This window comes from Talpa occidentalis, unplaced genomic scaffold (assembly GCF_014898055.3).
Source record: "Talpa occidentalis isolate TD23 unplaced genomic scaffold, MPIMG_talOcc4v2.1 talOcc4.9, whole genome shotgun sequence".
Taxonomy (NCBI): Eukaryota; Metazoa; Chordata; class Mammalia; order Eulipotyphla; family Talpidae; genus Talpa; species Talpa occidentalis.
The window spans coordinates 1,385,968-1,398,787 of NW_023605305.1; the positions used below are offsets into that span (position 1 = coordinate 1,385,968).

Sequence of the window (12,820 nt, forward strand, 5' to 3'; positions counted from 1 at the left end):
GGGGCAGGCCCGCCCGCGCGGAGGGGTGCGCATCCTGGAGCAGGCAAGTCTAGACGACGCCGTGTCAACAGTCGAAGATAAATAAGATTTTATCGGCTGGGAATCTGTTGAAACACATCCATCTAGCGGTTCTGGGCAAGGGAGGCGGGCGGGAGGGCCCACGTGGCCCGCTCTGCCGTGCAGCTGGGCCAGGAGTGTCCGCGGCCCGGCGCGGCCCGGGGCGGCGAGGCTAGAGGCAGGGGAGCCGGGCCCGGCCGGGCTGGGGGCTCACGGCCTCCTGGGTCAGGGCTGGCCCTGGGAAGGGCTTGGGCATTCTGGGGGGCCTTCCTCTTTCACAGGTCTCACCCCACACCCCACCCAGGATTGCCCCCCAGGGATCTCTCCCAGGCCCCCCCCGGCCCTGTCACCCAGCACCCTCTTCTCTGCCTGATGCCGCGGGCGTGGCGGCCACGGGCACCCCTGACGCTGCCGGGCTCAGCCCTGCTGGGCGTTGCGGGGTGCGGGCGGGGGGTGTGTGCGTCCGGGGCCACGGCAGCCGCCGAGCGGGGCAGCGCTGGTGGGGACACCCTGTGGGTCGTGGGGACGGGCCAGGCCGCGGTGACCCTGCCCGGGCCCGCGGTGGGAGGGCCTGTCCCCTGCGCGGGGCGGTCCGGCCCGCAGTCCGGCCGGTACCAGGGACAGCTCCCGGCGCTCCTCCCCGGGGCGGGGCGTCCCCTCGCGCCCCCCCCCCACCCCGCCCGGCCGTGGACTGCGTTTTGCAGCCTCTGGCTGGGGAGTCGGGACATCGCGGAGGGGGGGGCACCCCACCTGGGCCTGCACGCACTGGAAGTGGGGGTTCGCGCGCTGTCCCTCCCCCTCGGCAGGGGCCCCCGAGTTCCGGAGCCTGAGCAGCTGATGCTGCGGCGGAGCAGGGGTGGGGCGGAGGGGGGCGGGCCTTGAAGCCCCCGCCCACCCCCCTCATTCGGGGCCATCTGTTGGGTGAGGAGGTTGGGGGCGCCTCTCAGGCTCCGTCCTTGTGGCTGGCGGACACCTGGCAGCCCCAGCCCCAGCCCCAGCCCGCGGGGCCCCCCTCGGGCCTGATGACCCAGGAGAGGGGTCCACGCAGGAGGCCAGAGGCCAGCCGTGAGTGGCCTGCCCCCCAGAGGGGCTGCTGGGCCCACCCCGCTGCGGCGGGCTGCTCTGCTCTGAGCCCCCTGTGGGTGGACGCGAGCTGACGCTAAGCCCGGCTGCTCTGCGCCTGCGAACTCGCCCCCGAGCCTCTTGGGGGGCCCCAGGAAGGCCCCCGGCTGCCCCGCCACGCTCCGGTGCCAGGAGACACTTGCTGGGGCCGAGGGGGTGCTGGGGGTGCGAGGACGGGTCCTGAGAACCTGAGACCCGGACCGTCCCCCTTAAGCCTCGGGGAAGGAGGCAGGAGGGACCCGGATGGGCCCCCGGCCAGCTGTTGGGGTTCAGGTAGCGGGGAAAGCAGCAGCCCTGTGCTCACCTCCAGGTCACCTCCAGAGCAGCCAGCCTGCGCTCTCCGCTGGGCGATCTGGACCCCGGGGTGCTCCGGAGGTGCCTGCGAGCAGGTGCCCAGCAGTGTCTGCTGAGGCCAGGGAAGGCGTCACGGGCCCTCCCGGAGCAGGTCCTGGGCGGGGGGTACCGGGACGGTGGCCGGGCACCCGCTCCCCAGTGCCCACACCCAGCTGCAGGACTCACCCCAGACGCCCACTCCAGGGGCGCTCTCAAAGCCCAGCCTGACACGGGGGCGGGCGCCCGGCCGCGACGCCTGACACCCGCCTGCAAAGACAGACGTAAAACCCCGCGGCTCTCAGAGCTGAAGGCCCTGCAGGCGGGTCCAGGGAGCCCCCCCACAGCAGTGGCCCCTCTTGCTCTCCTGCCTTTACCATCCTCATGCACGAAGGAGGCACGGTGCCTCTGCCGTCCAGCTGGTGGGCTCAGGGAGCGGCCCCGGGCCCGGGGCACTGCGGTCACCACGTCCACACCCGCCAGCCCTTGCGGAGTGGGGTCCAGGCGGGTGCTCGGGGGCAGGACAGCGGGGCTGTGGGTGGCGCGCCCCGGGCGGCCTCAGAGCTGGGCGGCATCCCGGCGTGTGACCGGCAGCGCCGGGCGGGGCGTGGGCCGGGGTGACGCCTCGCCCGGGCTCCCCCCCAGTACTCCCCGCTGCTGAAGAAGCTGTACTGCCAAATCGCCAAGACCTGCCCCATCCAGATCAAGGTGTCCAGCCCGCCGCCCCCAGGCACCGCCATCCGCGCCATGCCCGTGTACAAGAAGGCGGAGCACGTGACGGAGGTGGTGAAGCGCTGCCCCAACCACGAGCTGGGCCGGGACTTCAATGAAGGTGAGGCCCCCGTGCCCCCCGCGGCCCGTGTCCCCCGCGACTCGTGCCCCCTGCATGCTGGGCCCCGGCGGGAGGCAGGGGCGTTTCAAGGCCGCCAGCAGGCTCAGCTCTTCCCACCCATGCCCCGCCCCGGCGGGTCCTGGGGGGGACGAGGAGCCCCAGCTCCTCGGGCTGGGCCCCGGGGTCCCCAGTCTGCGGTGCCGGCCGCGGTGGCTGGCTGGGCGCCCCCTGAAGCGGCCACCCCTCCGGCAGGACAGTCCGCGCCGGCCAGCCACCTCATCCGCGTGGAGGGCAACAACCTCTCCCAGTACGTGGAGGACCCCGTGACCGGCCGGCAAAGCGTCATGGTGCCCTACGAGCCCCCACAGGTGCGCGGGGCCCTGCTGCCACCCTCAGGCTGGGGGGCTGCTGCTGCCCTGGGAGCCCTCCCTGCCTCCGCCCCCGACCTCTCTGGGCATCAGTCCCCAGCCCTGGAGTGGGGTGGGCCCGCCGACCCTGAGCTTCCCCCTCTGCTTCCCGTCCTGCCCCACGCCTGGGCCTGCGCTGGGGCTGCAGCTGGAGGGGTGAGGCCGGAGGACAGGGTTGGCCGGGATGGGGGTGGGGGAGCCTGCTAGGGGAGAGGCCTGTGAGGGGTACGTATGGAGCTGGGGGTGGGGGGCTGCAAGAGGTAGGCAGGGCAGAGAGACCCTGGGGGTCTGACCTTGGCCTGACAGTAGCAGAAGATCCTGGTGGGGGTTGGTGAGGGCCCAGCTGGGCGAAGAGCAGGGGTGGAGGAGCCGCAGCAGAAGGGGCCGGGACGGGGGTGTAGAGAGCACCCTGGCCGTGCTCCCCAGGCGGGCTGGGCAGCGGCGAGCCCCCACCTTCCTCTACCAGAGTCCCTAGACCCCAAAGCTGTACTCCGCCCCCAGCCCCTCTCGGTCCTCAGCCCCACCCCATCCCCACCCTGGTGCCCAGGCCCGGCCCCCTGGCCCCACCCGCCCAGGATCTTCCCTCAGTCCTCTGAGAGCAGCAGCCTCAGCACCGCCAGGGACCACCTGCGCCTCCCGCGGACGCGGGGCTCCCCGCCCCCTGGCGGCCGCCCCGCGCCGCCGTTTGGGGAAAGGCCAGGTCTTTACACAGGGCCCTGGCTCAGGGCAGCCGGGACAAGGGCCTCCGGTTTGTGGTTCTGGGGTGCCGAGGGTCACCTGCTGGGCTCACACCTCAGCCTCTGCCAACTCCCTGGGGCGGAGGGGAGGAGCCAGAGGCCTCTGAGCACCCCACTCAACCACAGACCCAGATGCCCTGCGGCCCGTGCCAGGGAGCGTGGGGGCAGCCAGACCGCAGCCTGCGCCTCCCAAGAGCCGTGAGCAGGACGGAGCCGCTGGGCCCGAGCCAGCCCGGCGCCAGTGGGAGGGGCGGGAGGGCGGCGAATGAATCATGGGGGGTGGGGGGCAGAGAACCTCAGATCAGGGCCAGGCCCCTGGGCCCCCCCGGAACCAGGTCCAGGGGCTGGACAGGGACGCCGCGCCCGGGAGCCCGCGTGACGCCGCGGGGTCTGCCTGCCCGTGCAGGTGGGGACGGAGTTCACCACCATCCTGTACAACTTCATGTGCAACAGCAGCTGCGTGGGCGGCATGAACCGGCGGCCCATCCTCATCATCATCACGCTGGAGGCGCGGGAGTGAGTCCGGGCCGGGCCCGGGGACAGGGGCCGAGGGCGAGGGTGGCAGCGGGAGGCGAGCCTGGGGCGGGGCTGCGGGCCGTGCGCCCGGGCTGGGGGGGGGCGGGCGCTCCACTCTGACCGGGGCCCTTCGGGCCAAGCCCATGGGGTCTGAGGTGGGTGGGGGCGACAGAATCGAGGGGCCCTAAAGCCCACAGCGGCGGCTGTGCCGACAGCGGACAGGTGCTGGGCCGGCGGTCCTTCGAGGGCCGCATCTGTGCCTGCCCCGGCCGGGACCGCAAGGCCGACGAGGACCACTACCGGGAGCAGCAGGCCCTGAACGAGAGCGCCGCCAAGAACGGGGCCGCCAGCAAGCGTGTGTGAGCGGCGGGGCCGTCGGGGGGCCCAGCACGTCAGCCCCTCGGGCTCAGGAGAGAGGCTGGGGGGGTGGTGAGCCTGCATCTGTGCTCAGGGCCTGCCCCTCGGGGCCCCGCATGCCCTGCAGCCTCCCCCGCCCCAGCTGCATGCTGCATGCCCGGCCCCAGCGCCCATCGAGCGGACGGGCCCCCTCGGGCGCACGCACCTGCGGGTCCCGGTGGTCTCGCCTTCTCCCTGCCCGCGCCCGACGTCCCTCGCCTCGGCCTTGCAGCCTTCAAGCAGAGCCCCCCGGCCATCCCTGCCCTGGGCACCAACGTGAAGAAGCGGCGGCACGGGGACGAGGACATGTTCTACATGCACGTGAGTGTGCTGCCGCCTGCCGGGCGGGCGGGGGCGAGGGCGGGGCGGGCAGCAGCCACCCAGCGGCCCAGGCCGGGCCCGGGAGGACGGCCTCGGGACTCGCCTCCAAACACAGTCTCGCTGCAGACGGACCCGGGAGTGACGCGAGTCCCCAGCGGGGCCGGGACTTAGGGCCCATGTCCTCAGCCCCAGTTCCGGTGCGTGGGGCCTCCTCCCGCAGTGAGCGGCTGCCTCCTGAGACCTTCGGGAATCAGCCCCCCTGTTCTCAAAACGTGTGTTTGTTGGGTGCCCCGGCCCAGCACCCCAAGTGTGCTGAGAGCAGGGAGGGGTCGGGAACGGTGGGCGTGGCTTCCGGGGGCAGGACCGCTCACACCTGCTTCTGGGAAGAGGCAGGAAGGGGGTGCTGGGAACCCCACAAAAGAGGAGACACTTTGCTGGAAGCCCAGGGTGCCCCTGGGGGGGGGTGGGGGTCCGGCGGGAGGAGCCCGTGCTCGCCGGCCCAGAGTCCGCCTCCTTGCTCAGGTGCGGGGCCGCGAGAACTTCGAGATCCTGATGAAGGTCAAGGAGAGCCTGGAGCTGATGGAGCTGGTGCCGCAGCAGCTGGTCGACTCCTACCGGCAGCAGCAGCAGCAGCTCCTGCAGAGGCCGTGAGCGCCCCGCCCCAGCCCCGGCCCCCCCCCCCGCCCCCACCACGTGCCCGCCACACCAGGAGCCCCGCAAACCGCTGGCCTCCCTGGGGCCTCCCGGACAGGCTGATCCCAGGCGCGTGACCCCCACACCCCGTCCCTCCCTCGCCCTGCGGCGTCCCGAGGAGGGCGGCCTCCCTGACCCTGGGTGGGACCAGCTCAGTCCCCTGCGGCCCGGGGTGTAGCGCGGGGTGTAGCCGGTGCGTCTCACCCAGGCCAGCCGTCGCCCCAGCAGGAGCCACCTGCAGCCGGCGTCCTACGGGCCGGTGCTCTCGCCAGTGAGCAAAGTACACGGGTCCGTGAACAAGCTGCCCCCCGTCGCTCAGCTGGTGGGCCAGCCGCCCCCGCACAGCACGGCCGCCGGGCCCAACCTGGGGCCCATGGGTGAGTCGCCGGGCAGCAGGGGCCATGGGGGATGCCCAAAGGGCGGCCTGGTCCAGGCACCTGCCCGCTCAGGCCCCGGCCTGCAGGCGGAGGCATGGCCACGCGCGTCCCTTCTGTCCACGCCGGCTGGCTCGCGCCGACCCTCGGCCTGCCTTTTGCCAGGCCCCGGGATACTCAACAATCACGGCCACGCCTTGCCAGCCAACGGGGAGATGAACGGAGCACACGGCTCGCAGCCCATGGTCTCGGGGTCCCACTGCACCCCACCACCCCCCTACCATGCCGACCCCAGCCTGGTCAGGTACGTGGCTGCTGCCGGGCCCAGCCAGTAACTCACTCACCGTGACCCCATGGCAGCTCCGGACCCTGGCCTGGGGTGTCCCTGCCGCCTCCCCGGGACGGGCAGAGGCAGGAGTGAGTGTCTGGCAGATACTCGGGGGAGTGCGGGGTCCGTGTGGGTGCGGCCGAACACCGTGAAGCCCACGTGCATGACCTGTGGGCGCGGGATCACCCCCAGGCCTCCCCCCAGGCACCGAGGGTTAACACTTATTTCCCGAATTCTCTCTGCAGTTTCTTAACGGGATTGGGGTGTCCCAACTGCATCGAGTATTTCACCTCCCAAGGGCTGCAGAACATTTACCACCTGCAGAACCTGACCATAGAGGTAACTGCCCGGCCCCCCGCGTGGCAGGGCTGCGCCCACTGGGCCCTGGCTCCTCACCCCCGCCCGCCCCCTGAGGGGAGCGGAACCCTAAAGCCCTCCTCCGAGCGAGCCCAGGTCCCCGCTCTGGCCAGCGAGCCCTGGTCGCGGGGTGAGGTGGACAACCAGGCCTCCCCACAGGGGTCTGTTGCTTGGACTGGACAGTCTCGGGCCGGGCTCACTAGCACCCACCGGCCCGGCTACCTTCACTTTTGGGGCGATAGGCCCAGAGTACAGAATGGGGGTGCCTTCGGGCTGATCTACACAGTGCCAGCTACGGGGCAGCCCAGCACCTGCCCGAGGCCATGCCCTCCCCAGACACCCTGGGCCTCGGCTCACTTTGGGTTAAACAAGGAGACCGGCCAAGGGGGTCCCTCTGGGCTCCCAACTTGCTGGTAGGAGCTGCTCCAGCTGTAGCACCCTTAGCCTGGGGCCACCCGAGCCCCGGAGACGCAGCGCACCCTGGGGGGCGGGACTTCCCACTCAATGGCTGAGCCCTCTGCAGTCCTGGCCCTCGGTCTGGCTCGGCTCCGCCTGGCCCGGCTCCCTCAGGCCCCACCCACCCTGGTGACCCCCTGCCGAGTCCGGCTGACCCCCTCGCCATACAGTCCTCTCCAGCGCCTCTGAGTCTGCCTCTGTCCTGTCTCCGATGCGGCCCCAGGCCCCACGTGGACAAGCCACGCCACTCCTCGGGGGGTGGCGAGGGGCCAGGGCCGCCCCGTGGCCACACCGCCGGCACAGGCTGGCCGCTCCCACCCACATCATCCCCACCCTCCGGGCCGCAGGGGCTGGGCCTGGGCAGGGTCCCGGGAGGGCAGCGCCCAGACTCAGACCCTCCAACGGCGGCTGCGGGCCCCACGCTCTTGCAGGACCTGGGGGCGCTGAAGATCCCGGACCAGTACCGCATGACCATCTGGCGGGGCCTCCAGGACCTGAAGCAGAGCCACGACTACGGGGGCGCCCCGCAGCTGATCCGCACCAGCAGCAACGCAGCCACCATCTCCATCGGAGGCGCCGGGGAGCTGCAGCGCCAGCGCGTCATGGAGGCCGTGCACTTCCGCGTGCGCCACACCATCACCATCCCCAACCGCGGAGCGGCTGGCCCGGATGAGTGGGCGGACTTCGGCTTCGACCTCCCGGACTGCAAGTCGCGCCGCCAGCCCATCAAGGAGGAGCTGACGGAGAGAGAGATCCACTGAGGCGCCCGCGCCCCTCCCAGGACTGCGCCGAGGCCTCGGGCTGGGCTCCCAGACGCCCCCGGGACAGGCAGGCCGCAGGGACCCCGGGCGCCCAGGGTGAGCCCCCAGGGCCTCCAGAGCTGCTCCTCCAGCCCGTCCTTCCCGACTCGCCCCCTCAAAAAGAGACCCCCCAGGAGACGCTGCGGAATAGCGGGGCGCCTCCGCTGACGGACTGCCGCAAAGTATTGCTCCAGCTCCGGCCCGGGCGGCCGGGGCAGCTGGTGTGTCTAAACCGCGCGTGTTTTCAGGTCCGTGCGCCGGACTGTCTGCTCGAGCCGGGTCCCTCTGCTGGACGTGAGGGCCCGTCTGCCCTCCAACACGTGTCCGCTAGCCCGCGCCCCACCAGCCGCCTCCGCGGCCTGCCGAGGGTAAGCGGCGCTGGCGGGGTGGCTCCGGGGAGGGCAGCGCCTCCCACTCGGCTGGCCACGCGGCAGGCGGCGCGCCCCTTGGACTAGGGACCTTGTTAATATTTGATAAAATGCTCCCTTTTCTACACGGCGGGTCAGCTTATTTTTTTAACCTCCATCTTCGCATCCCTGCGCGGCTCAGCCGGCCCGGGGCGCTGTCAGCCGGGGGGCTGAGAAGCCGAGTGACCCGCCAGGTGGGCTGTCGCCTGCTCCGGGACAGAGGCTGAGGAAGGGCGGGCCTGCCCACCGGGGGCCGCTGCTGTGCAGCTCGGACAGGTCCCCGGGGAGCGCCCCTCCGGGGGGCCAGAGGCCACCCTTCCAGCTCTGCGGAGAGAGGCCCGTCCTCGGGGGGCGCTGAGACAGGGAGGCCGTCCGGTGGGGTGGGGACCCCGTGGCAGCTTCCCTCCTCCTCTGCCGCGGGCGGTGGCCCCATCCCGACACGAGCCCAGAGCGGCGGGGCCTCGCAAGCCCCACTCCGGGCAGGTGGGACGCCCGTGTCTGCACCAAATCCGCCGACCCCAGCCTTGCGCCACCGCCCGCCGGAGCTGCCTGGTCTCCATGGTGTGGGTCCCTGGCGTCACCCAGAAGCCGCCGAGCCCCCAGGCCAGCGTGGGCACCGCAGTCCAGTCCAGTCCCGTCCCCCGGGCTTGGCCCAGGCGCTCCCGTGCAGAGCAGCCGGGGCAGCTCCTGGGCGCGCTCAGCACACCGGTCCTGCCCGCCGCCGAGGGGCCGTGTCCGGCCAGCCTGTGAGACGTCCAGCGCCGCGGGGGCGGACACCACGTGGCAGTGACCTCACCGGCTCACTTGGCGGCGGCAGCGAGGGTCTGCTGGGCCCGGGCGCCCTGGCGGTGGGCGCGTCGGCGCCGAGGAGGCCGAGCGGGGTCCCCACCCCAGCGGGCGGTGGCCATCTCTGCTGATCAGACACAGGCCTCAGGGCTGGGGGCCCGGCAGCCCCCAGAACGCACACCACGCCCAGAGCCGCCGCGTCGTCGGGCCGCAGACCCGGGCTCCTGCCTGCTGGGTGTGGTGCCTCCCAGGGCTGGGGGAGACTTGGAAGCCGAGGTGCAGACGGGCCATGCCGGGCCCCTATGTGCCCTGTGTGCCGACCACCTCGGGAGTAGCGGGCCCAGCCCTGATGCCCTGGGGTCCCCGGCCAGGCAGAGGCTCAGCTGAGCACCCCTGGCTGCTTCTCTGCAGGCTCCTGGGGGCCCTGCATCCCCCAGGATGCCCAGGCGTGCCATGCACTGGGGGTGGGGGCTCGAGGCACCAGGCAGGACCCTGGACCCCAAGGGAGGGCAGGCCGGGGGGCACACAGACCAGGAGGCCCCCAGTGGTGCCCTCGGGCCCCCAGGGTGGGTGAGGCGCTCGCCCTCCATCCCCTCTGCTGACTGGACACGTCGCCTCCTGCTGAGCAGAACTCGGTCACGTTTGGGGGAGAAGGCGAGAATCAGGGGCTCCTCGCGTTTGACACTCCTGCTCCACAGAACTCAAACATCAAGAAAGGTGTAGCTTTCCCAGCAGCTGAGACAGGGGACGCAGCAGCTGGCCAGGAGGGACCCCCGCCTCCAGCCCCCAGCGCCCCGCGCCCAACATCGTCAGTCCCGGCTGGCGTTGGTGCCCCGGGCATGGGTCTGGGTCCCAGCGGGACTGTGCCCGCCATGACGGCCAGCTCAGGCGTGCCACTGCCGCAAGGTCTGCGGGAGCCGCCCGCCCTGTTCCCGGTGTGGTGGGCGCCTCCAGGCGGCGTCGGGCCTGGCTCAGCCGTGCCCCTGATGTGTGACCTCGGGGCGACGTGTTTTTTCTCAGCTGTGTTTTGGCGGGAGGTTCCGGTTGTGTAACATAATAAAGCACACGTTTCAGTGACGACTCTGGTGAATGAATCAGGTACAGCACCTTTGGGTGAGCATGGTCGCTGCCGGCACCCTCCCCCAGCGGCCCTGCCTCGCAGGTGCTCACAGCTCTCGGCTAATTTCGAGGAAATGGAGAGGCAGCCGTGGCTCCCCGGGCCAGAGCCGGTAGCGCTTCCTGTCATTTCTCTCGAAACCTCTGAGACTTGAACTTCAGGGCTGGAAACGGGGATGGGGCTGGCCCAGCAGAGTGGGGCTGTCAGACCTTCTGGGCCTCCGGGGAGACCTGCGTCTTCATCAAAAGACATCGGGCTGAAAGGAAGTCAAGCAAGACGACCTGAGGTCGCACCCCGTGGCATGGGGACGGCCCCGCCGCGGTGACTGCTCTCCGCGGGCACAGAGGGCGTCTGTGCAGATTAGGGGGAAACCAGGACCTGACAGGAGCCACACATGCCTCCTCTGCTGGGGAGGTGGACAGGCACAGGCTACAGGGCTTGGCCCCACGGGAGCCCTAGTGTAAGAAGAGCAGAGAGGAGCGAACTCTGAGCCCGAGGGTGGTGCTCAGGGCCAACTCGCTGGTGGAAGGTGGAGCTCTCCCGACTCCTCCCCCGGGCAGGTGTTAAATGGCAGTGAGGGGTTGTGTCTGTAGAGAAGCAGCCATCTTGCCACAGGTGGCTTTGGCTTGGACCTTAGCCTCTGCTTAGTGGATGCCACCTGGGCAGGACAGCTAGTCTCTGGCTACATGCCAGCCGGTGATTTCTCTCTCCCTTTCTCACCCCTGTGTGAATAAACCCCGTTATTGTTGCTTCACCCTGGGTGTCAGCTTTGGTTCGTGTCATGCAGCTGTAAGTGCACAGGTGAGGACCCGCCAGCTGGTCAACCTGGCTCCCCCAGGTTTATTGCTTCACTTGGGGAGGTCCATGGCCTCTAGGACATGTGCCCAGCCCCTCCCGGGGAGTCCTCTCTCCCCTTTCATCCACTTCGTCAAGGACAGGTGAGTTTTGCCAGATGCCAGGAATTAGGAACTAACTCGTTTCGCACGCTGCAGAGCTAACAGACATTGTTTACGACAATTTAGGCGACATAACATATTAGTGTGACCCTAAAAGGTCATCCACTGTGCCGTCAAAAATGTGTACAATGCAAATGACCAAAACAAAGAACTCTGCGACTGAACTGGTATCTGGAGTGTGGATTTCCACTTTGCAGATGGCATAGTCACCACACAGACGTAACTGAAAGGAAATATTCCCGCCCCGAGGTTTTCACCAGTCTCTAAGGTTACTGAGAAAGTGTTGGCAGGGCCCTCGACAGCCTTCCCAGGAGCACCTGGCCTGATGTGGGAGTCCAGGCACAGGACAGAGCCCTGACCACAGAGGCCCAGAGGTTCTGACTGCTTCCCCCACCCCTCCTCGCACGGGCATCTTGGGAACCACGTGCTCTGGCAGTCCTGCCAACCTTGAAGGTGCGATGACTAGAAGTGGACCGTCCATGGCCGTCCATGAGCCGACACGTGTGATCAGAGGACTGGACACAGGACCCCCGACTCCCAGGACTGAGCAGACCCTGTTCTAAGGTCATCGTGGCAGGAAACAAGCTTTCTGTGCAATGACCAGGGGACCACAGAATCTTAGAGACCCCCTCAGGAAGGACGCTTCTAGCAGCACCCCCGGGACCATAGGCTGAATCTCGACCGGCAAAGTATGGAGAACTTGGCTCTGGCCAGAAAAGTTTAAAATTATGCTGGAAAACATTTAGACCAATGTTCACAGAGCAGGTGAAGCCACCCCAGCACCGCCCCCACCCTCTGGGGCCTGCCCCCCCCCCCGCCCCGAGTGCAGCACGGCCGGATCACACGAGTGTCTCTCTCTGGCCCGGAAGAAGGAAACTCTTTTTCATGATTAAGAGTTAAGGGGGACGCAGACGATTCCACAACTGTAGTTGGAAACTCTTAGCGCCCCCGTCCCAGCAGAGCGTGAAGACGGCGTCTGCACACGGTGTCGGCCACACCCGCGCCTCGCAGGGAAACCCACCTGACACCATCGCACGACGCCGCCTCGGCCGAGGCCCGTCATCGCCTCCCTGGGGGCCCCCGTGCCGCGCCGGGCCGGCCCGCACTGCGACCCACACGCAACTCGAATGATCCTGGAGGAGCAAAGGCCTGGGGGAACTGGCCCCAGGAACTGACACCGGGCCTGGCCTCCCCCAGGGGGTACGCGGGGCAGTGTCAGAGCCTCTGTCAGGGGGCGGGTGTCCCTGCCGGTACCCGAATCCTGTCCGGAGACCCCAGCACTGGGGGAGCCCACGTCTGAGGCGCCCTGAATAAACTTCAAGAGTGATGAACAGCGGTGCTTCCTTTCTTCTTGGGGCTCAAATTACCTTCTCAAGTTGGGGAGACACTCCCAGTTGCACACATGTACAAATGGAGGGGCTTCTAAGCCAGGGGTCCCCACCCCAATCCTGGTGTCCAGAGAGTGTCGTCTTCGGGTGCTAAGAAGTGCTTCTAGATTGTGGCCTTTAACCCGGGGTGTTAACTGTCCTCACCAGAGCCGCCGACAAGGGTCAGGCTTTAGATCGGGGGGCACCAGCCCACAGAGGCCGAGGGGCGGGGGAGGGGCTGCTGAGGCCGCAGGCGCCTTTGGGGCAGCGACATCCTGACGTGGAGGGGCAGCTCCCGCTCCCGCCCCGGGAACAAGGAAGCCGACTCGCAGACTCTCGTCTTCCTGGAGGTACGTGACATGCCCTGTTTCTATGGAGACATCTGTGATGCCACACACTGTCCCGGGCCCCACCGGCGGGGGCCTCTGGAGGCCCGGCCGCTCCTGGCGTGTTTCCCGCTG

The 12,820-nt window shown here is 69.4% G+C and overlaps 1 protein-coding gene across 3 annotated transcripts in view; it reads left to right on the forward strand.

Annotated features, from left to right (window-relative positions):
* The window catches only part of TP73 (tumor protein p73), a 30,044-nt gene extending 22,347 nt beyond the window's left edge, over positions 1–7,697 (forward strand). Inside the window, exons 4-13 of one of the 3 annotated variants that reach the window (XM_037498964.2) lie at positions 2,155–2,341; positions 2,594–2,709; positions 3,892–4,001; positions 4,217–4,357; positions 4,628–4,718; positions 5,241–5,365; positions 5,640–5,788; positions 5,951–6,089; positions 6,359–6,452; positions 7,358–7,697. In XM_037498964.2, the coding sequence (XP_037354861.2) occupies positions 2,155–2,341; positions 2,594–2,709; positions 3,892–4,001; positions 4,217–4,357; positions 4,628–4,718; positions 5,241–5,365; positions 5,640–5,788; positions 5,951–6,089; positions 6,359–6,452; positions 7,358–7,687 (1,482 nt within the window). In that variant the 3' untranslated portion in view covers positions 7,688–7,697. The remainder of the gene's footprint in view (positions 1–2,154; positions 2,342–2,593; positions 2,710–3,891; positions 4,002–4,216; positions 4,358–4,627; positions 4,719–5,240; positions 5,366–5,639; positions 5,789–5,950; positions 6,090–6,358; positions 6,453–7,357) is intronic. The other 2 variants (XM_037498965.2, XM_037498966.2) reach the window with 2 other exon arrangements.
* The last annotated feature ends 5,123 nt before the right edge of the window (positions 7,698–12,820 follow it).